Source organism: Aspergillus affinis, assembly GCF_023601865.1.
Source record: "Aspergillus affinis strain CMG 70 chromosome Unknown NODE_58_length_197389_cov_86_389201, whole genome shotgun sequence".
NCBI lineage: Eukaryota > Fungi > Ascomycota > Eurotiomycetes > Eurotiales > Aspergillaceae > Aspergillus > Aspergillus affinis.
This window is the reverse complement of record NW_026515839.1, coordinates 43,254-70,192: the sequence shown is the minus strand read 5'-3', so window position 1 is coordinate 70,192 and position 26,939 is coordinate 43,254. Positions and strand designations below refer to the sequence as shown.

General features: G+C 49.7%; 11 protein-coding genes across 11 annotated transcripts; 6 read left to right on the top strand and 5 right to left on the bottom strand.

Annotated features, from left to right (window-relative positions):
- Window positions 1-3,198: 3,198 nt before the first annotated feature.
- KD926_008623 (uncharacterized protein) lies at window positions 3,199-4,862 on the top strand (the record flags this gene model as incomplete). Its single annotated transcript, XM_053101366.1, has 3 exons — window positions 3,199-3,838; window positions 3,898-4,646; window positions 4,728-4,862. 3 exons carry the CDS (start codon window positions 3,199-3,201, stop codon window positions 4,860-4,862), a joined length of 1,524 nt encoding a protein of 507 aa, XP_052955041.1.
- Window positions 4,863-6,424: 1,562 nt separating this feature from the next.
- KD926_008622 (uncharacterized protein) lies at window positions 6,425-8,059 on the bottom strand (the record flags this gene model as incomplete). The annotated part of the gene is made up of 1 exon (XM_053101365.1): window positions 6,425-8,059. The coding sequence occupies one exon, from the start codon at window positions 8,057-8,059 to the stop codon at window positions 6,425-6,427; it is 1,635 nt and encodes a 544-aa protein (XP_052955040.1).
- A 1,030-nt stretch (window positions 8,060-9,089) lies between these two features.
- KD926_008621 (uncharacterized protein) lies at window positions 9,090-10,920 on the bottom strand (the record flags this gene model as incomplete). The annotated part of the gene is made up of 2 exons (XM_053101364.1): window positions 9,090-10,774; window positions 10,842-10,920. 2 exons carry the CDS (start codon window positions 10,918-10,920, stop codon window positions 9,090-9,092), a joined length of 1,764 nt encoding a protein of 587 aa, XP_052955039.1.
- Window positions 10,921-11,333: 413 nt separating this feature from the next.
- On the top strand, window positions 11,334-12,102 carry KD926_008620 (DNA-directed RNA polymerase core subunit RPO26; the record flags this gene model as incomplete). Its single annotated transcript, XM_053101363.1, has 4 exons — window positions 11,334-11,368; window positions 11,509-11,799; window positions 11,871-11,990; window positions 12,069-12,102. The coding sequence occupies 4 exons, from the start codon at window positions 11,334-11,336 to the stop codon at window positions 12,100-12,102; spliced, it is 480 nt and encodes a 159-aa protein (XP_052955038.1).
- Window positions 12,103-14,308: 2,206 nt separating this feature from the next.
- Window positions 14,309-15,703, top strand: KD926_008619 (MCT family MFS transporter; the record flags this gene model as incomplete). Its single annotated transcript, XM_053101362.1, has 2 exons — window positions 14,309-14,496; window positions 14,575-15,703. 2 exons carry the CDS (start codon window positions 14,309-14,311, stop codon window positions 15,701-15,703), a joined length of 1,317 nt encoding a protein of 438 aa, XP_052955037.1.
- A 636-nt stretch (window positions 15,704-16,339) lies between these two features.
- On the bottom strand, window positions 16,340-17,169 carry KD926_008618 (peptide alpha-N-acetyltransferase complex B subunit NAT3; the record flags this gene model as incomplete). Its single annotated transcript, XM_053101361.1, has 3 exons — window positions 16,340-16,511; window positions 16,639-16,870; window positions 17,001-17,169. 3 exons carry the CDS (start codon window positions 17,167-17,169, stop codon window positions 16,340-16,342), a joined length of 573 nt encoding a protein of 190 aa, XP_052955036.1.
- A 605-nt stretch (window positions 17,170-17,774) lies between these two features.
- On the top strand, window positions 17,775-19,101 carry KD926_008617 (uncharacterized protein; the record flags this gene model as incomplete). Its single annotated transcript, XM_053101360.1, has 2 exons — window positions 17,775-18,469; window positions 18,537-19,101. 2 exons carry the CDS (start codon window positions 17,775-17,777, stop codon window positions 19,099-19,101), a joined length of 1,260 nt encoding a protein of 419 aa, XP_052955035.1.
- A 1,261-nt stretch (window positions 19,102-20,362) lies between these two features.
- KD926_008616 (60S ribosomal protein uL10) lies at window positions 20,363-21,417 on the bottom strand (the record flags this gene model as incomplete). The annotated part of the gene is made up of 3 exons (XM_053101358.1): window positions 20,363-21,054; window positions 21,115-21,184; window positions 21,244-21,417. 3 exons carry the CDS (start codon window positions 21,415-21,417, stop codon window positions 20,363-20,365), a joined length of 936 nt encoding a protein of 311 aa, XP_052955034.1.
- A 295-nt stretch (window positions 21,418-21,712) lies between these two features.
- On the top strand, window positions 21,713-23,307 carry trm82 (putative tRNA methyltransferase; the record flags this gene model as incomplete). Its single annotated transcript, XM_053101357.1, has 3 exons — window positions 21,713-22,122; window positions 22,176-22,859; window positions 22,920-23,307. 3 exons carry the CDS (start codon window positions 21,713-21,715, stop codon window positions 23,305-23,307), a joined length of 1,482 nt encoding a protein of 493 aa, XP_052955033.1.
- Window positions 23,308-23,567: 260 nt separating this feature from the next.
- On the top strand, window positions 23,568-24,866 carry KD926_008614 (uroporphyrinogen decarboxylase HEM12; the record flags this gene model as incomplete). Its single annotated transcript, XM_053101356.1, has 4 exons — window positions 23,568-23,622; window positions 23,678-23,719; window positions 23,817-24,740; window positions 24,793-24,866. 4 exons carry the CDS (start codon window positions 23,568-23,570, stop codon window positions 24,864-24,866), a joined length of 1,095 nt encoding a protein of 364 aa, XP_052955032.1.
- Window positions 24,867-24,985: 119 nt separating this feature from the next.
- On the bottom strand, window positions 24,986-25,690 carry KD926_008613 (cytosine deaminase; the record flags this gene model as incomplete). Its single annotated transcript, XM_053101355.1, has 4 exons — window positions 24,986-25,007; window positions 25,112-25,377; window positions 25,452-25,522; window positions 25,603-25,690. 4 exons carry the CDS (start codon window positions 25,688-25,690, stop codon window positions 24,986-24,988), a joined length of 447 nt encoding a protein of 148 aa, XP_052955031.1.
- Between the last annotated feature and the right edge of the window lie 1,249 nt (window positions 25,691-26,939).

Genomic DNA, 26,939 nt, shown 5'->3' with positions numbered 1-26,939 from the left:
GAATGGAGCCGGTCGTCTTGCCCCGGTCTGCACGTAGGCTATCAGACTCGCCGACGTCTTGGCCTTTTCTTGGTACCATACATACATGACATGGCACATCCCGGTCAAAATGAGGGGTTCGCCAATTCCTGGAAATCGCAATATTGCCGCTGTCACTGTCGGTGATCACGGATGATGGCATCATTCAATTAGGAATATTCCCGGTACGAATTATCCAGTATCAATCAGTATGCAGTGTCGTTCCTGAGGCAGTTCAGGAACCAATATGGTAAAGTCACGCGACGGACCTCTAAAAGACCCACTGGGCTCATGACACATTAAAACGCCTCGACGAGGCCAAATTGGCCCGCTGGCGTAATGGTAACGCGTTGCTCTCCTACTGCGTCCATTGACGGATGTCGAGGTATCCGGCGAAGCAAAGATTGGGGGTTCGACCCCCCCGTGGGTCGGTCGATTTTTTTGGTGTTTATCTTGGTCGGCATAGTTTATTTATTATAATTGCGAGGCGGCATTCAATTAGACATATTCACTGTATAAGTAGATAGATAGGTAGGTAGGTACTCGCTCGGTACATGAACAAAGGAAGACCTAGATACAAGACATACAAGATTATCATCCAAAGAGAATACTTCGTATGAAAAGGTCCAGCCAGCTTCACCGATGCGTGAGCCACGAATCTCCCTAGTTGAGTTAAAATTGCGGAGCCCAAAACCCGAACCACCCAGACCACCAAAGACTCGGGGGGGCTGACGCGCACCCTTACAGCGATCATTCCTGAACCGGGTCCTCCCCATGCACTTATGACCTCAGCGGCGGGTTGATTGCCTTGTTTCGACACTAACCACGTTGCAGTCCATTCCATTCCATCCATTCCATCAAACCACCTTGTCGGGGGGAAGTGGCCCTGCGAGGGCGCACGGTCTCAGTCGGTCAATGTCGCTTTCGCCGGATGTTATTGGAACACGACATCCGCCCAGCTTCAAGACCGGTGAAACAAGGTAAAACAGCATTCCTGAAGTTTATCGGGGATCTTCGTTGACTGACCCACCAGATTAAATCCTATCATACAATATACACCGATGGGTGTTGTAAATATTGATCATGGAATAAACGCCTTTCTAGATCTTATATTATTGAAACAAGAACAAATACAAGGCATCAAATACTAAAAGGTATCAGGCTTTACAAATCCCTACGACTCTGAGACCCGGGAACAGAACATATTTAGCACTTCATCAATTCCTACGGATCATCACTGTCGCAATTCCAACACGGTCAAGTAGACATCCAAGGAACTTTCTACACGATCTTGCAGTCCCTCGGAAAAAGAACGATGCAATTCTCGTAAAGACACCCCATCCCCTCCCGATCTCCGCAGAAACAACCCTTGAAGACAACCGACATGCCACTCCTGCACGCACTCCGCAACAACTCACTCTAGCACCGACATCCACAGTTTGTATACGCAAGTCGCAAACGCTTTGCCAGTGACGCAGTCACACTTGTCGGACCCACCCGGGCTAGCCCTGTCTAGAATCTAAATCAACCTGGGAAGGCAGTGAAGTCCATACGGCATACGAACTGGGCGGATTCACATTGCGGCTTGCCTAGCTCGTATTGGAGATTCCTCCAGCCCAGCGCAGAGATTATCCACTAGTCAGTCCACTTTCTGTAGATCGCTTCTTGTCCCTGCCAAGACCTCCAGATGGCCGTGATTGATGCGTTCATCGTATTTGGGGCTGTGCGATTGGATCGGACTCTGCTAGTTCGTCATTCTTGAAGAGTAGAGGTCTATGTGCTCTGTCTGTTGACTCTGTTATTGTGTGATGATTCTTACGGAGTACTGTTGATCTATCATCATCTGGTGAAGATTATCTTTCCGTAGTGTGGTTATTTATATCTTGCGTTGAAGAGGCTAAAAAGACAGAGATGCATTAGCAAGGCTGGCTGGTATGTATGTATCTCCTAACTTTAAATTAGGCCCTGCATAATCGAAGCGGTCAGTTTCTAGATTCAAGTAGCATAAATTTAGGGCTGAGCTTCTATCCAGAAGATTATATCGTCGACAATAAATATTAGCTTAACCCCGGGCGCAAGTTGAATATTATGATCACAGTATATAAACACGTCCTATTTGAGTTTCAACCAGGTTTTCCTACATATTTTTATACTGATACACATCGCCAGGTGTAGTCAAAAAGACATATTGTAATATTTTATAGTAGCCTACATGAAGATGTACCGCTTGTATCTAGTTAGTGAGAGCGGGCTATTACCACAACTCCAGCATGGCCCATTAGGTGCCGAAAGGAGGAGGATGGAATGACACACACAGTTGAGTTTTAACGAACTGAATCGTGGCCCGCAAGATAATTTATCATGAGATTATCTAGGAAAAAGAATGAGGATCACATTGACTGTATAGAGAGATGCCTTAGGTTGCGTTGTGCCTATTTCTGGCAAAGCCTATGCATGAATTCTGCATCATGATAGTGTTTAATCAAATGAGCCAAGCTAGCATGGTGGTTGCCAATCTGTAGCGCCGTCAAGGAAATGCCCACTATCAACTGCCGATCTCTTCAATCTGTTCCAGACACAAAATTTCTTGTGACTTTGAGGCCTGCTCACTTTGCTAGAATCACAGCTCATAAGCCATGAGTGTACCACCAGGCACCACTACATATGATTGCGGGTTAGGAAAAAGAGCAGAATGTTGAATAACTCTCAAGGCTCATCAGTATGAGACCTCTTGCCAAGCCAAGTGAACATGGCAGTATAGTATACCCAAAAATGGCAGTGTAGTTGAAATGAAATTTTCTGATACTTTCCATTTTCTCCATGTAGAGCTCTGTTGCGTTCCTCAGGCTCACCTCATACTTACTTATATTCACTAAAGCTGTCAAGGCTCCTATTTGATCAGGCATCCTCCGCCCTCCGTTTCTCTTTTCTCCCTACTTCCCTACATCTCTCCCCTTTGACTTCCACATCTACAAGTAGATTGATCCAGCGATTGAAACCCCTCTCTGACAACAAGTCACCATCTCGTCCCAATTTTCTATTCACCGGTCCTCTTGCATCTTTCATATTCAGTGTCTATTCTTTGTACTGGTCATTGCTCTTGTTAGTTTGATGAGAGTTCCAAGAGTTCCTCTGTATGTCAATTGGAAGAGAAAAGTGTTTTTTTTTTGAGCTTTCAGCATGGAAATCTTCGATCTCTCGCTCACCCCTCCATCGCACACTCCTCCATTGCCGACTCCACCACCGTCCACCCTCTCATCGAGCCCGTCCGACTGGCGAAAGATCCCTTATGCTATTGACGTCCCCGCCGACGATGAAGATACCGCATTCCACGATATCGCCGAAAAAGACGCCAACGGAAACGCCATGCACCAGACTCGCAAGATAGATCTCCTGATGGCCGAGTTCACTAGGGGATTCGACCCAAGCACGTTCCAAGCTGAGCTTATGGCGGAACTTCCAGAATTGGTCAAGAACGTGCTCCCGGGATCCTATGAGCAACTTCTCGTGATTCTCCTGGAAAAATCCAAAAACGTGGACAAGATTCAGAGTAAACTGCGGGAATGGCTCCGCAAGCGTTACCCGCAGCTCATGAGCACTTTCCCAATCGGCACCGAAACAATGGATGAGAGTTACTTTTTGACGGAGATTCAGATACTGAGAAAATTGTTGGAGCCTCTGCGTAGTGAGCCAAGTACGCCGATTTACTGGATGAATACTAGACGTACCAGCGTCTGCGAGCAACTGGAAGCAGCTGTGAAGGTCATAGAGGAGTTTAAACTAGACATTCTGGAAGCGCTCGAGAATGATACGGAAGACAGTAAGTCGATGAATGGCCTGAAGAGCGATATTCTTTTGTGTATACTAACTGCTGTCCAGGAAGCTGCTATAGTACCCTTCCCGTGTCTAACCCCCGGAGCTCATTGATGAGCATGAAAGAAGTTCGCATTGAAGCCTGCAAAGCGTCACTCAAGTGGGACGGGCTTGCTCACGCAGAAATCGAGTTGACAAAGTTCTATCACTTCTACAGGAACGATCTCATCAAGAATCGGCCGGAGAAGGCGCGTGAGGAGGGATGGCTTCCACCGACTACAACCAAGATACCTCGTTCATCTACGGAAATGTCGGAAGAAGGCGATCTCGTGGTCTGGCCAACTCACAAAGGCAACGAGAAGCTTTTCAATATGCTACTCAAGACTGCACTTTGGTTGGCTATGGCTCGAGGACTGGCCGCGGTCCATCTATTTTGCGATGTCGCCAGACTTTTCACAGCCCATGAGCCCTCCAAGGAGGCCAACAAAGCTTATATCAATTTCCTGAGACACCTGGCCCAGATCAGAGCCAACGACAGAGCTCAGCTCGATGTCGACGCTCCGTTTCCCTACAGCGATAGTCTCTTGGCTAACTGGAACCCTGACTACTTCAAAGATGTGTGGAAGGTAAACCGCACTTTGATGGCCAAATTGAATGAATGCCCATCTCTTCTAGTGAAGAAGAAGGAATCACCACCTTCAAGTCCTACTAGTTCCTGCAAAGACGCTCAAATATTCTTGAGGGCCCGTTCAGGGTCCGCCTCTTGGCCCAGGACTGCTACTGCCTACGTGAATCGGGGTTCTTCGGTATACGAGGTAAGTTCCAATCCTCTAAGTTGTCCGTGATATTTCTCGCCAAGAATATCTGGCTAATCGAAAATTCTCTTTCTGTTGTAGGAAAGTACGGTAGCGCCCCGTCGTGTGATTCCAAGATCTCGGTCCACCACTGGCTTTCAGGTGAAGACGCCTTGGCCTTCGCGACACAACGGTGTTCTGGACGCTGACGAGGACGTATCCAACGAGCAACTTTAGGGGACAATTGATCATCAATGTCTCTGATGGCCTCAAAACCAGTCTTCGAATGACGTTCATCACTTAACTAATACTCGATCATGACTGCCTCATTCATTTCTCGAACATACTCTCCGCTCATGAACAAATGCTTTACATAGAACGACTAAAAAAATGAGATAATCGTTTGAAAAGAGATCGATTGCCGTTGGAGCACAGGCCGATCAATACCATTGGGAAACTATGAAAATGCGTTCGATCTCGACTGTGATTACATTGGGTCTGGTGGCAATGGTATGTTTCGCTACTATATCTTTTATTTCTCTTTCTGGACTCTGGACATATCGACACTTATCTGCTCCTCGTCTCATGCCTCCCCGGAGAGTAGTAGACTTTCCACAAACGGTCCAACGGGGATCTCACGGCAATGATCGCAGGGTATTTAGTTTCTTTCTTAAGGGTGAACAATCTCCGCTCAATGAGCAAGAGCAAGCATTTGGCCATAGCATAGTACATACACACTTGTCACAAAACCCTCTCTTGCTTCATTCATGCCACACCTCCTTTGTCTCAAGTTTGTTTTTTTCCCATTCATGCCAAATCACCCCGAACCCTTGTCGTTTGATTTTCTACGACGACTAAGCTATCTCGCGACTTGCCTAATACAGTCGTCCTGTCGTCGCTAGTGCCGTTCTGATAGGTACTGAACATTTTTCATACAATACAGACACAGCATGGGATATTGGACATCTATTTCCATTTTATCTAAATGTGGAGTGATTGAAAATGTGACCACTAATGATCTACCGTGTCTAGAGGTTTTGTCATGTTCATTCACAGCCTAATACCGGAGGAAATTGCCTTGCATCTTCCCAGGACTATTTACCTATCACTAGGACATTGATTGTTGTTAGTTTCTCTTTAACAATAGTAAGGTATTAACCGGTGAATTCTATGGACCTTTTTTTAATCTGCTCAATCTGGAGAAACGAGATGAGGTACCTACCTATAACTACCACGTAGCAACATACAAATGGATCATGATTCTCTCCTGTTTCTGTGGTATTTCATCATCCAACCCATTGCCATCTAGGTGGTTGGATATGTGGGTTCAGCTGACGGAATATTTCTTTTCTACCCCGGAACGTCATGAATGATCTGCTAGTTATGTTCGCTTAATGATAGTTTATGAATCTGGTTAAGATTAGGTCTATAACCAAGTTAGTTGGAGGCCACCGGAGTTCTCAATCAGAATCAAGAGCTACAGTAGATTCGGAACTCGAAATTAGAATTGATTCAGTGCTTGAACTGTAGTAAGAACTGACTTGGTTCCAGAACCAACAGCTGGTTTCTAACCAAACAAAACCGCAATTTAACAATGGTTTCCTGATAGATTACTTTGCTTCTGCACTGCAAAATATGTGTATTCCCAGTACGAAGAATTCCATGCAGCCGTTCCCCAGTCCACAAGAGCAGCTACCTCATTTTCATCGCCACCTACTGTCAATTTTAGCTGTACTTAAGCCCTTTATTCTTGACATGGTCAGAAGTGTAACCGTTGCTGCTTTGGTAGATGATAGAAACTATTCGATCGAGAAGGATGGTACCGGAATAAGGTCATCCGCAACGTAACCACAAACCCTGGCAACAAATTCGAATTCATGATCGTTTCTGCAAGTTGGTAGGTCTGACCATTTCTCCTTCAAGATGCGTTGACACTCTCCATCGCCTGCTTTCTCATCCTGTAGATGAGCAGAGTCGAACATGTACCGAAGCACTGCCCGACAGCCCATCTGCCACCCAGCGCGTCGCAGGTAGTTCTTGGTGTCCGGTGGCCACTCGCTCCGATAGTGACAGCACCGCACGAGATTCTCTGCGGTGGGGACTCTGTTCGCATTGAGACACTCCACGGCAATTTGGAAAATATTCACAAAGCCTCTTCGAAGTGACTTGTTGGTTTTGAGGTTCTTTCGCACATCGGGATCGAGGTGCACGAGGAGGTCGTCGTTGGCCTCTACCCAAAAACCCCCATCATCAATTCCATCCTGGTTAAGATCGTACATAGTTTCACCATGAAAGATCAAGGAGCTCCTCATTCGGGCGGATAGAAATCCTCCCAGGCATTCTCCGCATGTACACCCGTATCGGAGGCATACGCCATTAAGCAGCGAAGTATCCCGTTCGGACAGCAAGGCGAGACAGAGCACTGCAGAGTCGGGATACCCTTCAAAGTAATCTGATAGGTCCAAAACCCTTGAACCCCCCCACTGCTTTTGTGTTCGCATTGTCTCTAATTTTTCTTGCAATGCTTCGAGCGGCGTGTACCCGTTAATATCACGAGCCGTCTTCCATACTTTGGCGTGGTGAACATTCTCAAGTAGCCACGATGTACACAGTGGCTTGAGCTCGCAAGCTGTTAGATGCAGAAGCGTGGCTTCAGATTTGGTCACTCGATCCCAACCAATCTCATCGTCCGCATGAGTGACGAAAAAGGCTTTGAGTTCTTCGTCTGCCAGAGTGAGAGCTGCATGATGCAGCGGCAACGCGTCACGAAGTCTTTCCATTTTCAGTTTCTCAACATCCGTAAGATGATTTGCCTCATAGATAACTCTGAGTTCTTCATTCTCAAGAGCTTTAGTATGGCTCCTACGCGGGTCGAAATCAGAAGTCGCTGCAAGGGCGCGAGACTGATGGTGGAGGTCGAACGAAAATGCAAAACAGCGAGATGCGCCGATTCGACGAAAACCGCATGATCGCCAAAAATCAATAACACCGGATTGAAATCGGATCCGTGTCATCAAGCGTTCTTCTGCGGACTTGCCCACTAACTGCGGTTCGATATCAGCTGCCAGTATTCCGGGACTGGCCAAAGCATGTAGGGTCCATGCTCGCTCGAAGGCCTCGTTAGAACCGTAGAAAAGATCTGCATATTTGCCGTCTGGCTTGTCATCTAGGCAGAACTGCTTGGCTTTGTTCAACATTAAAGCCACTACTTTCTGCCCCAGCCCTTTCCGACGCAGTTCCAGTGCTGAAACATGAAGATTTTCAATCAGGAAAAGAGGGCCGTTATCAAGCTCGTTTCCCCATACACCAGTTCCTCTTTGCACTGGATGATCTTTATACTTATTCTTGGCTGTTCCATATCGATCAAAGACATCGAAGGCCACATCGCTTGTTTCCTCGCTGGGCTCTTCCATCTCCTTCCAGAATCCACGCATACCATGTCGATGAATATACCGGGCTATAGCGGTGGCGACAGCGACGCCATCACAAGTGCATTCGGCGACATATTTTCTTATTCACCTGGGCTGGAATATTCCTTCATCAGACACAAAGAGCCGAATCTTCACCGTTCGTGCCGTGTCACCGGGGATAGTATATTCATGCTCTTCAATGTTCTGTTCTGCGGGAAAATATTCGCTCTCATCTTCCTCATCTTCCATTTCATTTTCCTCCCACCACCATGCTTCTTCCTCCGAGTCATCAAATTCATTGTATTCGAGCCATTATCTGTCGACTCATGGTCTTCGAAGTCCGCCCCTAGCCGTGAAAGATTTGTTAGCATGCCTCACGCCTCTTATATCACGCCCCCTTTGTGTTAGTGGAAGGGAAAGAGAGCACGCACTGCTTCGCTTCAAGGATGCTTGCCCCCCCTCCATTTTCTCCCCATTGTTTTCCATTCTGGTTATCAACCTTGCCTCTTGACCTGGTTTGAGCAAGGCCTTGATGAGATAGGAGAAGAACAGCAGGTGAGCAGCCAGAGGGACAAGAGAGGCGGGGTCAGGGGTCCGTCACCTAGTGAGAATTAGGAGTGTGATACGAGCCCTCAGTTGCAGGGGTATAGACACAAGGCCATTGCACCGCCCCTAACGGCGCGGTGGGCGCGTACTTATGTTATCCATTACATTGCCTATCTGAGACCCCTATTAGGAGGTTATTAAAGTACTTAAACAGAAGAACGAGGCATACTCTTTGGACTCATTTCTGGCGTCGAAAGCGGTCATTTTATGCGTCGATTCCACAGATCCTCATATATTCTAGTTGTATAAAACACTTCGTCATTCGATTCAGATTCATTAGAACTCGAAGCGAAACAAGAAATAGAATAGCAGCTCGCTCAAAGACTTATTGTAAATACTCGCATGCGCTATAAAACAAATATTAATCCCGAAATTATTCATCATTATCATCACAGCTTTTGGTTAAAGAAAATAAACAGAAAAGGTATTGGGTATTGCTTGTATGCGTTTATGCATTGTCCATCAAATTGTACGCCAACAAAGGATCAATCATGGCCATGTCATCTGCATTGGGTATCTTAGAACTGAAATCTTGCATCATTAAATCAGAGCCGAGTTCCGGTTTGACGGGTAGGTCGGCTGAGTTGTGGTCTGCGTAGGGATCGACAGACAGGGACGGAGCGGAGGTCGCGCCTAGGGTGTATGGGTTGTAAGAAGAGTAGGACGGGTCTTCGTGGTCGAACTCGAGACCGTAGATTCCGGGCATGCTGTCGGAGAGAAGCAGGAGAGGGTCATTGTTGTTTTGGGCGTCGAGGGTGGTGGTCGAATCCGCTAGGAGCGCGCGCTTCATGAACAAGTCTCGGATTTCGTCCTCGAGAAGACCGTGCTTACTGCCCATGTGTATCCACAAGTCATAGTTGCGGAGGAAGCGATGGGGACAAGACTCGACAAGACAGGTGATGTGGCGGCCTGATTCTTCGGCGTAGCCTTCGCCTGTGAGAGCGGTCAGCGCAGAGAGCCTCGGCTGCGAGGAATTCTGGTGTTGTTGGCCCTTGCTACCGAGGCCGAGACGTTGTCGACGCTCGGCTTTGGCGTTCTGGAAGCCAAGATGGGCGGTGCGGATGTGCTCTTCGAGAGCGAGCTTGCTGCCGTAGCGTTTTCCGCAGCCGTCGGCGCCAGTCCAGCCGAGAACCTTCTTGGAGGCTGAGAGGTCGGTCTCGCCGCAGACGAATCGTCGCTCGCCTTCATGGACCGTCCGGACATGCACGGTCAGGTTTCCCTTCTTGGTGAAGCTGCGGTCACAGCCCGGGACGGAGCATGGGAAGAGCTTTCGGTCTTCGATAGTTACATCGCCGTGGGCGACTTCGAGATGGCGCCGTAGTTCACGAGACGTGGAGCAGGTGATTGAACAAGTGGGACACTGAGGAGGGTGTACGGATTTGATGTGCGCCTGCAACAGCGCATACGTGGGGAAGGACACCGTCAGGGACCCAGTTGCCGGCTTATCGGTCGATGAGGCGGACATCAGGTCCGTGCCTTCGGCGCAGTCCTGCTGGGAGCACTCGGCACAGGTGAATCGTTTGTCGGTGTGAACTCGACTCTCGTGGGCGCGAAGATGGCCTGCGGTGTCGAATGCCATAGAACACTTCTGGCCGGTCGTCGCGTCGACATGTGGGCATTGGAAAGGCTTTTGTTTCAAATGGCACGTCATAATATGCTTTTGGAGCGTCGAGTGTTTCCGGAACGTTTCATTGCACGGCGGGTGTTCCGTGCAGCGATACTTGTCTCGTCCATCGTGAGCCGCCAAATGTCGACGGAGACGGGAGCCGGTCACGAAGTTCTTTCCACAGCCCGGACGATCGCAGACATAATCCCGAACTCCGGTATGCGCACTCTTGATATGGTGGTTCAGATGGGAGGCTCGCAGAAAGGTCTTATCGCAATCTTCATGGGTGCAGCTGAATAACCGCTCATTATTGTGGGAGCGCAGGTGCTCTTGGAGCCGAGCCGGGCGATTGAATGCCTTGGAGCAGCCGTCGAAAGGGCAGCGATGAGTCTTCAGTTCGGAGGGATACTTGGTTGAAGTTGTCGAGAAGGGAGTTGCCGGGGTATCGTGTAGACTGTCGCCGGTAACGACACTCTCGTTGGAAGAAGCATAATCATCATCGGAATAAGCCTCCTCGTAGATAGGATCTAAAGAAGAAAAAAAATTAGGAAAGAGTTCATTTTTGGATGGGATTGCTGCTGAGAATGCGCTTACCAGTATCATCCAGCGCCGTTGGCTTCAGGACCTTTTTCGGCGTTGGGAAGCCTTCAGAAGCTTTTCTTTTCTGGCCCATAGCCCCGACGGAGATTCAATTTTGGAACACCACAAACAACGACCCATTCAAAGTGGTGAACAAAGAAAGCAACACACAGTGCCTGTTGAGAAGCGAGAACAAAGCCCCGAGAATAAAATCGCGAAAGCTGAAAGCCGATGAAGAAAGACAAAAATTTTGCCGGGAAAGACCGTCTGAGGCGGTGAAGCAGGATGGCTCAAAGCGGACTAGCAGCAGGCCGGGACAAGGAACTTTTTCCGCCGCCTTTTGCTTTTGGGGAATCGCGATCTCAATCTTCTTCACCGTCGCATCGTCGATCCTTTCGCTCAACTCGCCCGGGACGTGGTGTGCTCTTTCCTTTTGCTTGTGTAGCTGCAGCATCACCTGATCTCTCTTTTTCCCTATTCCTTCTTGCGAGCTCTTGAATTGGCATCATGTCTGACTACGGTGATCACGGCGATGAAGACAAGTAAGAGACCTTTTTTTCACGATCCTATCTCCCGGTCACAGCAACAAAGAAAGGCGACATCACTCTTGGACATTCCCCATTGAATCGATATCATTCAAGTTTGAGAATTTTCCAATCATTCTGACCTGGCATGTCTCCAGCTACGACTACGACCCCGCGGAGCAACTTGACGACCACGAGCCCGATGACTTCTTAAACCCCGAGGATGTTGACGGCGAAGGAGGCGCTGACGGATATGGCGACGACTCGTATGCGCCGGAGGCCAACGGCGATCGCGTCGTCGTTTCGGGTGACCCCAATGCTGGCTACTCGGGCAAGGTGATGGAACAGGCGCGGGAAAAGAAAGTGCCGAATGAAGAGCGCACGACGACTCCCTACATGACCAAATACGAAAGAGCGCGAGTCCTGGGTACCAGAGCCCTACAGATCAGGTTCGTTTGAAGACATGCGCTTCAATGTTGCACGAAGATGGGGGTTTCTTTGTGACTGACAATATCATCAGTATGAATGCTCCGGTGCTGGTCGATCTTGAAGGTGAAACGGATCCTTTGCAAATTGCCCTCAAGGAGTTGAACCAGAAGAAGATCCCTCTGATTGTGAGGAGATATCTGCCTGACGGATGGTAAGCGGCTTTTCTAACCCGATCAAAACCGAGAGAGATTTGGCATAGCTCGTTCTAACTGCTCTTCTCGCACGATAGGTACGAGGACTGGACATGTGAAGAACTACTTTAGATTCGTGGACGGACTGGGTGGCTGTATATTGAAATTGGGTACCTTGACACTTTACTTTGTATGTTATTCTTTCTATTTCTCTTATCCGGCATAGCGTGTGGAGTTTGGGAGCAGGAAAAACAGACCGTAATGGCTCCATCGGCCACTTTGGTCTTTGGGAACGGGGAAAAGAAAAAAACACAAGACATAGCGCAATGCAGAATTCTAGATAAAATAAAGAAAAAAAAGTTTGATGTTTGATTACGACCACGTTCTGCAATCTACTACATGGCATTCTGCCAGAATCTGGCACAACCCTAACTCTGACATGTCACAAATCTATAGCAATTGCGCAGTGCCGAGTCTCCTGGTCTGATTCATCATTAAAAGCAAGCCGAATGGACTGAACGCTGGTGAGTAGAGCCTGACACTAGAATCTAGTCCTGTGCTTAACAATATCTGCCATATTCCGAGGCCCGTAGCCCGGCCTGAATCGGAGATTAGGAACCCTAAATATAATCACCCGGGCCTTTCTGCTCTGTTAGTGACGATATAACCCTATCCGGTGTCCGACTGGAAGGTCTTCAGGAGTTTAAAGGCGTCCGTGTCTATATGGTGGTGTTCGCTGTCCATACATCCTCCCTTTAAGCCCAGGGCTAAAAAGTGAGACCAGTCCATTGCGTTATGCTTATGCCGATCAAGGATACCGTCGGCGGAGAGATCAATCGGGATATTTTCATCCATGCACAGGCCTAATTTTCCACATGCCGATAGTTATGACTGATTTCTCTCGTGTCGTACTTGCTCAGCGTAGTTGCGGGATTATAAGCCGCATATGCAACAAGAAGAGTCACACTACTTGCCAATATTCGTTCGAAGCAACCTGCTGACATTGATGGATTTGAAATCAAGCTTTGATAGTCATATGTAAACATTGCTTCTATCGCGACATCGACTAAGCATGACGAAAGGGGATATGCAGCCGTCGATCTGGGAGACTGAGGATGATGCTTGGAAATCCAATCTGACAGGGGAATGATGACGAGTCAATCGGTTTAACAATGATAATGTATCAGATTCGGGAATGGACAGGAACAAGACTCGGAAATCGGAATCGAAGTGAATCCCATGTCAAATACGAGAGGATTACCTCAGCAATCGGAGACACCAACTCTCCCCGGCCCACTTTCTTTCCTTCTTCCACATTCCTCGACTGCAAGCATCTTCTTCCTTTTGTTTGCCATCTTCACCAGTTCGTCCACTCTTTGATATGGATCGTTAGGGTCGGTGTGGATACCATCTCGCCTCCCCAAAGTCACATTGAACTCTTCTTCGAATCAGAAACCGAGTTCTATCCCACATCTCACATCCAACGCCATTAATAATGATCCCAGCTTCTTCCCCGCTGGATAAGTCGGCACGCTGCCCAGACTCGATGACTAAATCTTACTTTCCCCTGAACCAATGGATGCTAAACTGGTAAACTGCTAACCCCCCGGCGGTGCTAGATATCACTGGGTTTAATGCAGCTCCAAGCGTCAATAGGCGCTCTTGTGAAAGGATTGGTGCCCGAGATGTTCGTTTTCTCTGCAGGTTGACGGGTCTGATCCCTGAGGCTTTCTTCAGTGTCGGTGTGAACCGACAAAGGTCCAATGATACCCTACAACAGATGCGAGTGACTCGGCAATGGGGGCAAGATATCTTTCCCGGCTCCAAGGTTGTGCTCCCGGAAATCCACTCGGCCTTTCGGCACTCCCCGTACGTGTCCATGAATGGGTCGCTTGTTGGCTTGACTCATTTGTTCACTTCCGCAAATATGGATGCTCCCGTGAGGGTGGATCAACCCTCCTCGAGGGTCTGGCGTGGCCTGCTTTCATCCTTTTTAGCTCCCATGCTTAGCCCGTTAGGTGCCCCGCTAGGTACAAGGAAGCTGAGAATTTTTGAATCCAACGTTTATATATTACTCCTCCCCTCCGCTTTAATCTCGATTCTTGACTATCTTTTCGTCGCCTTTTGTTCTGCGGTAAAGGGTTCATTGACGTCGACTTTTTATTTATGATTTTCACTTTTGAATTCGATTTTTAATGCGCTTTGCTTTCTACCGTAAATAATTTATACTCGCATCTTTCGCTTTATTCCTCTCGGGCTCACACGTTTTACCTTCGGGCTTGGCCATCCTTACCTGTCTGTCTGGTGCAAAACCTTTCGACCTCATTCGGAACTAAACATGGGAACAAATGCTGATGCAGAGAAGACTGTTGTGGACTCCTTGAATGACAGCGGCAATGGCAACGAACAGACTTCTAACACACCAATTCCTCTCGATGAGAAACCCTCGGAAGAGCCGACTTTCGACACCGGTCTAACAGCGTGGCTACAAGTTCTAGGATCATTCTTCTTGTTTTTCAACTCATGGTATGTGCGATAATCAGCGTTTCCACGTGCACTTCTTTCGATAGCAGATTTTCGATTTACTGACCATGTGTTTTATAGGGGTGTCATCAACACGTGGGGTGCTTTCCAGACCTACTATGAACAGAACATCCTTTCTGACGTGTCGTCATCGTCCATCGCATGGATCGGATCACTACAGTCTTTCCTTCTTATGCTTTTTGGAGTCGTGACGGGGCCTTTGTTCGACGCAGGCTATTTCCATGCCCTCGTTGGCTTCGGAACTTTCATGCTCCCCTTTGGGCTTATGATGACCAGTATTTCCACACAGTATTGGCACTTCATTCTTGCGCAAGGTGTCTGTATTGGATTGGCTAGTGGTTGCCTTTTCGTGCCCTCTGTGGCCATTCTACCGCAGTATTTCAAGAACAAGAGGGGTTTCGCCAATGGACTGGCGGCTTCGGGAAGTAGCATCGGCGGTGTCATCTATCCGATCATGTTCAACCAATTACAGAGCAGGGTTGGATTCCCATGGGCAACTCGCGCAGTGGGGTTCATGGCCTTTGGATTATGCTGCTTCTCCTTTTGTCTCATGCGGATGCGATTCCAGCCGAAGGAGAAGCGCAAGCTGGTTCAGCTCTCGGCGTTCAAGGAGCCAGCTTTTGTGATGTTCGCTATTGCGATGTTTTTGGGCTTCCTGGGATTCTACAACTTCTTGTTCTACGTCCAGTCATATGCCATCGACACCGGCATCGTGGATTCCACACTGGGCTTTTATCTGTTGTCGATGCTGAATGCCGGATCCACCTTTGGACGAATCCTCCCCAACTTTATCGCCGATCATACCGGTCCCTTGAACATGCTCACGCCTGCCGCCACAGCCACCGCTATTCTCGCTTTTGCCTGGATTGGTGTCCACAACGTTCCCGGAATTATCGTCTTGGCTATCTTGTATGGTCTGTGCTCTGGCGGCTTTGTGTCGCTGCCTCCGGTCGTGATGGCCAGTCTGACGAAAGACATTCGTGACCTGGGTACGCGCTTGGGCATGATCTTTGCGACTACATCTATTGGGCTGTTGATTGGAACGCCCATCGGTGGTGCTATCTTGAACGACACGCATAAATACCTTGGAGTGCAGCTCTTCACGGCCTGTTGTCTAATTACCTCGGCCTCGATCTTCGCGTCCCTGAGATTCTCACGTACTGGACCGAACTTCTTTGTCCGAGCATGAAAAATAAGATGTGATGATATTAAACTTCACTGGACGACGAATCCTTCGTTGGCCTTCGGACGCTGAGCTACCTGGAATTATATGACCGCCTTGTGGTCAGACTTCTATTCCAGTCGCACTTGCCGCTTCCGTGTACGTGCGTACCGGAATTCTCGAAGACTTTCAACTTCCCGGAATTTCCGGGGTCTTTATCCAACACCGTCGATGACCTGGCCGTTATCCCAACGGCGCCGTCGAGCTAAAACCTATCAAGCCAATCTGGCTCATAATTATAAAAGCACTATCTTTGCATCCTGGGTTGGCGTTATGGAATAAAAAGTAATGTATATACTCATCAAGGGACATATGGATAGGCTGTCATAGATCAGGGAATCGATACATACAAGCATCCTACAGACATTAATCTACAACTCTACACACGAACAGCAGGCCCTCGGCTAGACAGTAGTATGTTCAATAGGTCTCATCTGAACATGGATCTTCCACATGGCATCTAAACTCGAAGATAACGAAAGAAGCGACTCACGAACTCCCCCAACACCAAAATGCTAACCCAACAATGACAAACCACTTTTGTATCTCATCCTTTGAGTTTCCCGACGCTGCGTTACAAAACCCCAATTCTTCCCGCCACGATCATAGCACATCTTCAGGCCCGACGGGGAAATTCTCGCCATTCTCGCGCACATGCTGTAACTTCTTATCTCGACTGCAAGGTTTCCGCATATCGAACGCGTCCTCGCCTGACTCTGACATGCCTGTTGGATCGTCGCTGTAATAATTGACCACGCGACGGAAGACGGAGTACCTATTTGGTTAGGACCATGGTATCAGTATAAATTCCAACAAAGCGCAGTACGCTAACCCGGCCGATAAACCATCGCGACCCAAAACAAAATCAAAACGCAAGGAGTGAAACAGAAAGTGAAACATACCCCATGCCCTTATACATATCCACCGCGACCTTATTCCCCGAGCGCACGTACAGATCAACGAACCAGGCATCGTTGATATCGGAGCCGCGCTCCAATCGCTCGGTCAGACGTCGCGCGTGGCCGAGGCGGCGCGCTGCAGGTGCAACGGTCAGAACGGTGATGTGGCCGTGCCAAGGGGTGTAGTGTTCCGAGTGGCGCATGGAGGGGTGCTGCTCCTCTAGTTTGCCCATGACTTTTTGTTTGTTGTGTGACGTTAGCGTTTGGTCTGGTCTGGATTCTCTCTGGGGGGCGGGTGGTTTTGACGAGGATTGGGGGAGTGTTGGGTAGAGGTAAGGGAAGCCGAGAGAGAGTTCAAGACATACTGTAGCCAACGATGCCGTCGCGACGATCCTGGACGCTGCTGAAGAGCGACGGCCAGCGCATGAGGTAATTGAGGTAGAATCCGAGGTCATAGTTTTCGGTCAGGGGGTCGAGGTTGGTCAGGTTCATGGACAACAGGTCCGTCGGGGACATGCGACGGATGGCGCTCATCTTGACGGTTGGAACAGGAACAAATTGAGGAAGGAAATGGAGGGGTGACAGGAACCGAGAGAGCGGAAGAAGGTAGGTAGCTCAGGCTTAAGGGAAGCATCCACGGCGGGGGAAGCAAAAAGCGGTCCGATTGGGGCTTCGGCGGTCACGGGGGAAATTCCGGCTCATTTCGGCCTGCGACTTTGTTTCCCTCGACTTTCCTTCATCTGAATGAAACCTGCAGGGTTGACCTGGTCTCTTGCCGTCAACCGTTTACACCTCATTTTTTAGCCTTTTTTTTTGTCTGTCTCTCTTTGTGGTGCGCATCCTGGTGATGCGATCGACAGTCCGTTGTTGACATCTCCTATCCTTTCCTTTCCTCCCCCCTCTCTGCCTGCCCCTTGTTGTTCAACACGTTCGATCGGAGTTTAGCTCGCAGCTGCAATTCGCGGGTTCCCCCTCCTGAATATTAAAGGGGTGTGTTCTCGGTTTCTCAAATTTTATTAGTTATTTATTTTTCTGCTTCCCCCCAAATTGTCATTCATTCCCTCTCTACATTCCTGCGTGATCGACCGTTATCCGACTACCGAAATTCTCCTTAACCTGCATATCCGACCATCTCCATCATGCCATCCGTCCCTCCCCTGAAATTATCTCACCGCCATACGCAGAGTCAGGCGTCGAGCGTCGACTTCGACCCAATCTCCCCCGGCACATATGCTCCAAACCATTTCTCCCACGGCTCTCCGCGGTCGTCCGCCCCTAATTCTCCCGGCCTACCCCGCCAGCACCATGCCCAGAGCTTGAACGGATTCCAGAGGATGTCGGGCGACTTTGGCGGTGCGGCCGACATGGGTGGGGGGCTGGGGAATCTCGCAGATGAGCTGGCAGACGCATGGGAGGAGGAGGAAGGTGGATACGGGTATGCGTCCGGACAGGAGATGGAGAATGCCCCCGGAGCTTCACAACGTGCGGACCGCAGCGACACCGAAGATGAATACCACATGGCCAACAGAACCCCCTCGTCGGGCTACTCGTCCGAACGGGGCTCTCTGCAACCACCGCGGCCCAAAACACGGAATGGTGGCAATCGGCACCGACGACATGAGTCGCAATATGACGGGTCTGATTACGGACACGAGTCCGACTTGGAGGAGGCGGATATATCACCCAGTTTGGAGAGTCAGATGGCGGAGATCGAGAGCCTGGCTCGGCGTGGCATTGAGAACAATGGCAGCGAGAACGACCATGTTATTCAACGGGCCGTCGAAGCTCTTCGAGACCTCGGTGGTCAGAGTGGCATCGAGAATAATGCAATGAGGTTGGTCTTTCTTGGTTGTTTTCATCTTGTCGATGGACTTCACATGCTGACCCTTTTTGACCTACAGACTCATCACAGCACACTCCTCTATCACGTCGCATCTCACCCATCAAACCCGCACTCTACAAACCCTCACCCACCCTCTCCTCTTCTCGCCGTTCCCGATTCTCTCTCCAGATGCCATCGATGCTCTCATCCCCCTCATCGACGAAGATCTCCTACCGAACCTCCCCTACCCATTTCCTGACCCGTCTCGATCTCGACCCGACACGCCCTCGCAAACCTCATCCCTTGATCCCCTCGTCTCTCTCCAAACTCTCGTCTCGCAAACCTCCGACATCACCCTCTCCCTCCGCGGACTAAGCGACACCCTCTACGAATCCCGCCAGCTCACCGCGACCGCCTCCCGAAGACTCCGATCCGCACGAGAACTCGTCGCCGAGCTCCGGCGCGAAGAAGAAGGTCGCGAGGAAGGCTCCCGGTGGATCGAACGAGGCGACTGGGATCGTCGACTCAAAGACCGCGAAGCCGGCCGTGAGTGCGGCGACGTGGTCAGCGGATTCGAAGCCATCTGCGGCGAATGGAGGGAACGACTCTTCGGTGCGGCCGGCGCTGAAGTCGCCGCTGCTTGATTGATATGATTCCCCCAGTTCTTTTGCCTTTCTATCAAGCTGAATCTTTCTTTTCTACTTATGACCTTCATACATACACACATACATGCAACTATCTATTCTGCATTTTAAAAAACAGCACATACACGTGTTTTTCCTTTGAGGTCGCGGCATACCCCAGATCAGATCGTTCCTTTTTACTTTACTTTACTTCACTTTTCTTTTCGTTTCAAAGTATATAGACTTCTAGTTTTGTTGGTTTCTCAAGTGGGTATTTCTCTCTCTGCAAAGGATTTCTTTTAATTATTGTTGGGGATTGTGTATTTCATCTAGATAGATGTCAAGTGAAGAATCGTCGTCTATACATACATTCATACAGGAGTGTTGAATCATAGTCATACATACAAACATAAATACATATTTTCTCACTTGTCAATGGCCCTACAGGATATTATTGAAATTTGCTAGTTCAGCACAGGATAAAGGGGACAAATATTTCAGGTATCTAGGACACCGACAATTTTTTGCGTGACTCCCGGCGCTTCAATCTTCCATCGCAAGTCAAGCCCGTTTCTTTACATTCTCCAACATGGTATCGATCACCTAAGAGCAATCCATAATAATCCGAAATTTTGCAGAGGGTGAAGTAGTATAAGAGCGCATGTCGAAGCTGCAAGCCAGGTTTTAATTAATGCAAGTTGAATGAGATGGAAAAGAGAATCTGAATTGACTAGTCTATGAGTAACTAACTCATGTAAACCCCTTATCACTCCAGCCATCTACATCCTCTCAAAAAAAAATCAACAGCACGATGCCTCGCCAGAGCTACATGAACATAGTGCCATAGACATGAGATGCCTGTTCAACTACAAGAAGACCTGAGACATATGTTAGCAATCAAATATTGCCAAAGTCATGAGTGAAAAGCAAGTTTCAAAGTGAGGCTTGGCGTCAGCAAAAAATTAGAGTGTTTGTTGTTGCATATTTTTGATCTTCAGAGCCACCCACCAGGGTGATTGCTCGGAGTTAAAAATTGTATCATCACTCGCCAAAATGTTGTGGTGAAAGAGGGAACGAACAAGGGAGGGGGGAAGAGTCATAAATGACAAACTCACCATTCGGGTCAAGAAGATAATGGAGCGTGACTACGTTCCATATCTAATTGAAAAGGAGTAACCGATTGCTCGTCATCCATGAATCATTTTCATTATTGCCAGACAATTAAGCCTCAGCATAAAATCTAATACATGGTAGTTGAATCTCGCGGATTAAGACGAGAAGTTTAGTCGAAAAGACCGAAGCCCATGTCGGCGTCGGACTCCTCCTCTTCCTCCTCCTTAGCGGCAGGGGCAGCCTCGCCGGCAGCGGGAGCAGCAGCGGCGGCAGGAGCGGCGGCAGCGTAAGCGTCAGGGTTGGCGATACGGTCCTTGAGCTCCTCAATCTCAGGCCAGCTGAAGTCGGTCTCGATGGCGACAGCGAGGACCTTCTTGTAGCTGTTGACGAGAGAGTGCATGACAGCGGGGAGGGTGGGGAAGCTGGTGGCCAGGGAGATGGCGGTGATGGTCTGGATGGCGGTGCTGAAAGCATCGAGGAGCTGGGACTCCTCAATGTCCAGAACACCAGCGCTGAAGGTCTGACCCTCCTGGTAGACCTGCTGGATGGTCATACCGTAGGTGAAGGGAGAGATGTTCAGCAGGTTGAGCAAGGTGGCCTCAGAAGGACCGACCTTGGTGCCAGCCTCAACGAGCTTCAGGTCGGACACAATTTCGATGGTACCACGAGCAATCTTGGTGGGGACACCAAGAGCCTGGAAGAAAGAGGTCTTACCGGGTTCCATACCGGTGTTACCGGCGGGAATCCAGACATCGCCGGGGGCGACGGCACCAGCACGAGCGGGGGCAGCGACACGGTTGGCCAGGATCTTCTCCTTGGTGGCCTTCAGGTCGCCGTTGGTGAAGATGAAACCAACGTTGCCTGTCAATCAGACCAGTCAGAAATTGGCCTCTGTTATAGAATGATTTGTTGGGTTCTTACCGCGGACGTGAGGGAGCAGACGCTCGTACTCGGGGTTTTCAGTGACGAAGCCCTTGATGGCACGGCGAACCTAGAAACAATCGCGAGTCAATTGACGCCCAATGAGGTCCGAAAGCCGGCAAAACGTACCATGGTGTTCTTTCCCATGAGAACAACACCCTCGCCACGGAGACTCAGACGAATCTCGTGCATCTGCTGAGAGCTGACATTGTCGACACCGACAATGAAGACGGTAGAGTAAGCATCGAGAAGGGCCTTCAGCTTCTCGAAGTAAGCGGCCTTGGTAGCAGACTTGCCCCCCATTTCTCCTTAAATCAATGAAGATAGGTTGTTTAAGGGCAAGTGAAAATTTCTTTTAGGTGAACGTGGTGATGGTGTCCGAATTGAATCGCGACGTTGGAGGTCGGGAAGAATTTCGATTTTGGGATTTTCTTTTGGTGTGCACTTCGCCTAGTGCGGTCACGTGAGTGCGCTACTCGCTGCCGGGCGGCTAGACATGCGATAGACTAGCGTCGCATTCTATGAGCATCGGGAACTTTTTTTCTGCCTCGAGTTGCTCGATCAATTGAGCTCGCTCGTCCCATCTACATACCCAGTCATGGTCGCCATCTTCCAACGTCCCTTCCAGCGCCTTCAGGTCGTGGACCGGCAGCATGTCGGTCGTCAGAACCTCATCGTAGCGTCGGCCGGCTCAAAACTCTACTCGTATGCGGCCGAGACCGGACAGCGGCTTGCTAGTTGGCCCCAGGGTGAAGACCAGAGCACTGTTGAGAACCAGGGTCCGCCAGAGAAGAAGCGAAAGCTGTCCGCGACGGATGAGACGGTAGTTGAACAGCCCACCCCTACCAATGAAGCATCGGGGAAACCCAAAACCCCATCCTGGTCGAGCATTCCTCTCGTGGTAGCTTCTTCTACCGGCGAGCATGTGGTTGCGATGACATTGGAGGATAAATGCGTCCGTGTCTTCCAACTGGGCGAGGGCGGCTCATTCCAGCAGTTGAGTGAAAGGTGAGTGACCGTCGAGTCTATGGCTAGGGCCCTCCTGCTCATCCGGTTCATAGAGTCATGCCGAAGCGTGGCTGCGCGCTTTCCTTGGTCAGCAATGACAGTTTGATCCTACTTGGTGATAAATTTGGAGACGTCTATTCCCTGCCTCTCATTCCCGGTGACGAGGAAGTTGCGGCGCCCAAGGTTGCCGCTCGCAAGATGAAGCATAACTGGCCCGCAGCGACGAATCTAACGGTGCACACCAAAGGAAACCTGGCGTCTTTGGAACAGCAGAAGCTCCAGTACGACGCAAGAATGAAGAAGCTTTCGGAAGAGGGTTCTAGCTTGAAATTCGAACATCAATTGCTCGTTGGCCACGTGTCTTTGCTCACAGATTTGGCTTTCGTCTCGGTCCCCGTGGACGCGTCGGGCGATAAAAAGCGCACTTATATTTTGACTGCGGATCGAGATGAGCATATTCGCGTTTCTCGCGGACCTCCTCAGACGCACGTCGTTGAGAATCAGTGCCTGGGTCACACCTCGTTTATCACCAAGCTCTGCGTTCCCGTATGGTCTCCAGAGTACCTCGTTTCCGGTGGAGGCGACAATTATCTGCTTGTGTGGAAATGGGCCGAAGGGCGCACACTGCAGAAGGTTCCTCTGGTGGAGGAGACGTCAGAGTCTGCTCCGATTGCCGTTCGTGGTATCTGGGCGACATCATTCGACACGTTGAAATTGATCCTGGTCGCGATCGAGGGGTGAGTAGCTACCAAAATTATCCAAGTCAAAAGATTTACGAAGCTCTAACCAAGCGCTAGATCCACGCAACTCCGGTGCTTTGTGCAAGAATCAGACGGCACGTTGAAAGAGCAGCCGTCCGTTAGTGCTTCGGGCAACATTCTCGATGTGACGAGCAACGAGAAGGAGAACACGGTCATTATCTGCGTTGACAATGTTCGAGAGGCAGGATCGACACAGGAATGGAGAACCAGCCCTGCTGCGGCTCTTGTCGAGGCTTTCCGTGCGAAATCCGAGGGCGAGAGCTTGTCTTGGGAACCGGTGACGGACTCATCGATCACCAACATCAACTCTAGCGGCACTTCCGACTTGGAAGCCATCGCAGACGCCAAGAAACGAAAGGAGGCCAACGACTCACTATATGGGTTGGGCAATCTGCGAAAGAAGCATATGGGCGAGGATGACTGAGAACAGTAATATCGGGAATAAACACCTGTTTTGTCTATAGATCAAAAGCTATTCGTATATAAATTTACATTATTTATCGTAATAATATCAAAATCCCCCGTAGTGACTTGTAGTATGCCGCTGTAGATTTTCTGCTGAAGACTCCGGCAGTCTCCGCATGATTAGCGGGCCGAGACGCCGGGCGGACTTTGACTTGGACTCCCCTCATCCCACTTCGTCCCCTCATTCTACACTTTTCCTGTGCTTGATCAACCGTCAAAATGCAGGTGAAAATTGAGCCATTGAAGAATGACCTTTTGTTGAGGGCCGCAAGAGGTGACTTTCTGATTATCCGTTGAAGCAGAAATTGAATAGGCTGATGTCATTGCAGGCGAGAAGGTGGAACGCCCTCCCATTTGGGTTATGCGCCAAGGTACGCATTTCACTCTGGACCCTTTCCTTTTCCCATATCCTTGCAGCTGTTCGCACTAGAAGATAAACAATTACTGAACGAGAATTTCCTCATACAGCTGGTCGTTATCTCCCCGAGTACCACGAAGCCAAAGGCGGCCGCGATTTCTTCGAATGCTGTCGCAGCCCCGAGGTCGCCTCGACTTTGACCCTCCAGCCCGTGGAACGGTATGCAGGACTTATCGATGCCGCGATCATCTTCTCGGATATTCTCGTCATCCCCCAGGCCATGGGAATGCTGGTGGAAATGGTCGACAAGAAGGGGCCGCACTTCCCCGAACCACTCAAGTCGCCGGACGATGGACAATATGAGCGGGTCATGCAGAAACAGGTCGATGTGAAGTCGGAGCTGGACTACGTCTACAAGGCCATCACGCTTACCCGCCACAAGCTGCAGGGTCGCGTGCCCCTCATCGGCTTCTGCGGTGCCCCGTGGACGTTGCTCTGCTACATGGTTGAAGGTGGAGGCAGCAAGCTGTTCGTTCAGTCGAAGACGTGGGTCTACAAGTATCCCAAGGAGTCGCAGGCGTTGCTGCAGAAGATCGCGGAGATCTGCGTGGAATACCTGGCTCTCCAGGTCGCGGCGGGTGCCCAGTTGGTTCAGGTCTTCGACTCGTGGGCGGGTGAACTGTCCCCGTCGTCTTTCCAGTCGTTCTCCCTTCCTTACCTGCGCTATATCTCGGCCAACTTGCCCAAGAAGCTGACTGAGATGGGACTGGAGCCGGTTCCGATGACCGTCTTCGCCAAGGGTGCCTGGTATGCTCTGGAGGATCTCTGCGAGTCGGGCTACAACGTCGTTGGACTCGACTGGTTGCACGATTCGGCTGAGGCTATGCGCATTGCCAACGGCCGAGTGACCATCCAGGGTAACGCTGACCCTGGAGTGCTCTACGGAGGCCCGGAGGCCATCACGCCGGTGGTCGAGAAGATGGTCGAAGGATTCCGGAAGGGCAAGCAAGGATGGATTGCTAACCTGGGCCACGGTAAGAACCCGATCCTTGTGCTTTTGTATATTCGAGATCCTAACGGAAGCAGGTATCACACCCTTTGTCAAGCCAGAGAATCTGAAGTTCTTCTTTGAAGAAATTCACCGTCTTACTGCTGCTTAGAATGGTCATACGTGATCATATTCACCGTTGATTTATGCAGTCCTTAAAACTTATGTACATGAAAGACCATCCATCCACCAATCAACGCTGGCGTGTCTATAGCCATTGCAGGGACATATCTAGACGGCAATGTCCTCGTTCCTGGTTCTACAGTCAGCATTCGGTGGACATGAAACCTTGAAACAGGGAACAAAAGAAATATGGACTTGATCGCATGCAGCACGATACAAAAGAATAAAACGTACCAGAGCTCCGGCTTATCCTTGATGAAGTTCTCCATTAATTGCTTGCACTCCTGGCTGTCCAGAACGATGACATCCTTCCCGCGGTTCGTGAGGTACTCCTCGCCGCCGAGGAAGTTCTTGTTCTCGCCGATGACAACGCGCTTCACCTTGTAGAGCACGCAGGCACCAGTGCACATGTCGCAAGGTGACAGGGTAGTGTACATGGTGGCACCCTCGTAGGCAGAGGCGGGGAGACGTCCGGAGTTTTCCAGAGCCGACATCTCAGCCTACGTAGGTGTGTTAGTCTTGGCCCTTGGGGACGGGTGATGGCTATAGATAAGAATCTCTCCATCGAACTGACATGTAGCGTTGCGCTGCCCTTCTGAACACGCATATTGTGTCCTCTACCGAGGATCTTGCCATCCTTGGAAACTAGACACTGTCAGTTACGCCCTTCACATAAACACTCGTCCATGACATAGACATAAAGCCGAGGAAACTTAATCACATACCCAACGCAGCACCAATGGGGACTCCGCCCTCGGCCAGACCCTGCTTGGCCTCCTCCACGGCAGCGATGAATCCGGGGTCCTGCTCCATATTGGCTAGATGAAAACAAGTGATTTAATAAAAGATAGGTCTGCTAAAATGTAATGCAATGCAATGAATAGGAAAGAGATACTCTAATCTCTACGCATTAAATCAAAGGTGGGATCAAGCGGTACAAGCTTAGTAACTGCGGGCAAAATTCTGTGGCCAACTGCCGTTCTGGTGCTAGTCCGACCCGCCTTTTTGATAAGAGATATGGAGAACCCCTCATGCTGGCCGGATATGTGTTTACCAGGTTGGTAGGGGCAGAGAGTCGAGGGTGGGATGTGGTGGGTGGTGGTGGTGGTGGTGGTGGCTTGTACTGTACTACTTACGAAACTAGGTTGCGCATCTACTCCGTACATACTTTAGTTTGGTCGCCAGTGCTAATGTCATGTCATGCAGGAAGTCTGGTCTGTCAGAGGCGAACCGGGTAACGGTTTGTAGATCAGGACCTTGTGGTATAAGGTATATGAGAATGATTTGCAGCAGCTAGTGATTGTGGTATTGGAATATTTTTAGATCAACTTAAATTAGATGTGCAATTATTACCTTCATGTATCTGTGGTAGCCGTCCTCTGAAGTGAACCAAGTTAGTTCTATGAATGATATAGAACAAACTACTCCGGCATACTGTGTAGGGCATTCATGGTTCCTAAGGCAGCCCAGCCATTGATATTGGCGCCTGACACCCACATACACCGTAAGACATCCCTGGGTCCCTGAAAAATGAGAACTCTTATTGTTTGCCTCCCCCTCCTTCCACTTCGGGTCATTGGCCAAGCAGTCGCTTATCGATAAGGTCTGGGCCGCTACATTCCAGCCTGAGGCAGGGACCTGCGCCACCCGAAAAAAAAAAAGAACCAAAGAACACAAAACTTTAAGCCAACTCGTAATGTGTAACTAACTAATAGTTACATCTAACAAGATTAGTAACCTCTGGCTGCTGCTTCTGTGTGTCGCCCTGTAGTTACGAAGGGATGCAGTGGTCAGATCAAGCGCAATTCTAATCCCAGCGCTTGTATCATCAATCTGACCTGTCCAGCATGCGTCAATGGAAGGCGATGGAAATCTCCCTGCAAGGCTCTGTCAGCCCGGATGGCCGTCACGGGCGCGTAATTTACGGGTTGGAGTCAGCCGTGGAATCGCGGCGAAAGCGATGGAAGACTGGAGAATCGCATGGAAGTCGCCCGGCCAGCGCTCGAGCCACGCATTTGCAACCGATCGAACCCCGTCAGGATGGACGACTTCAGGGTTGGAG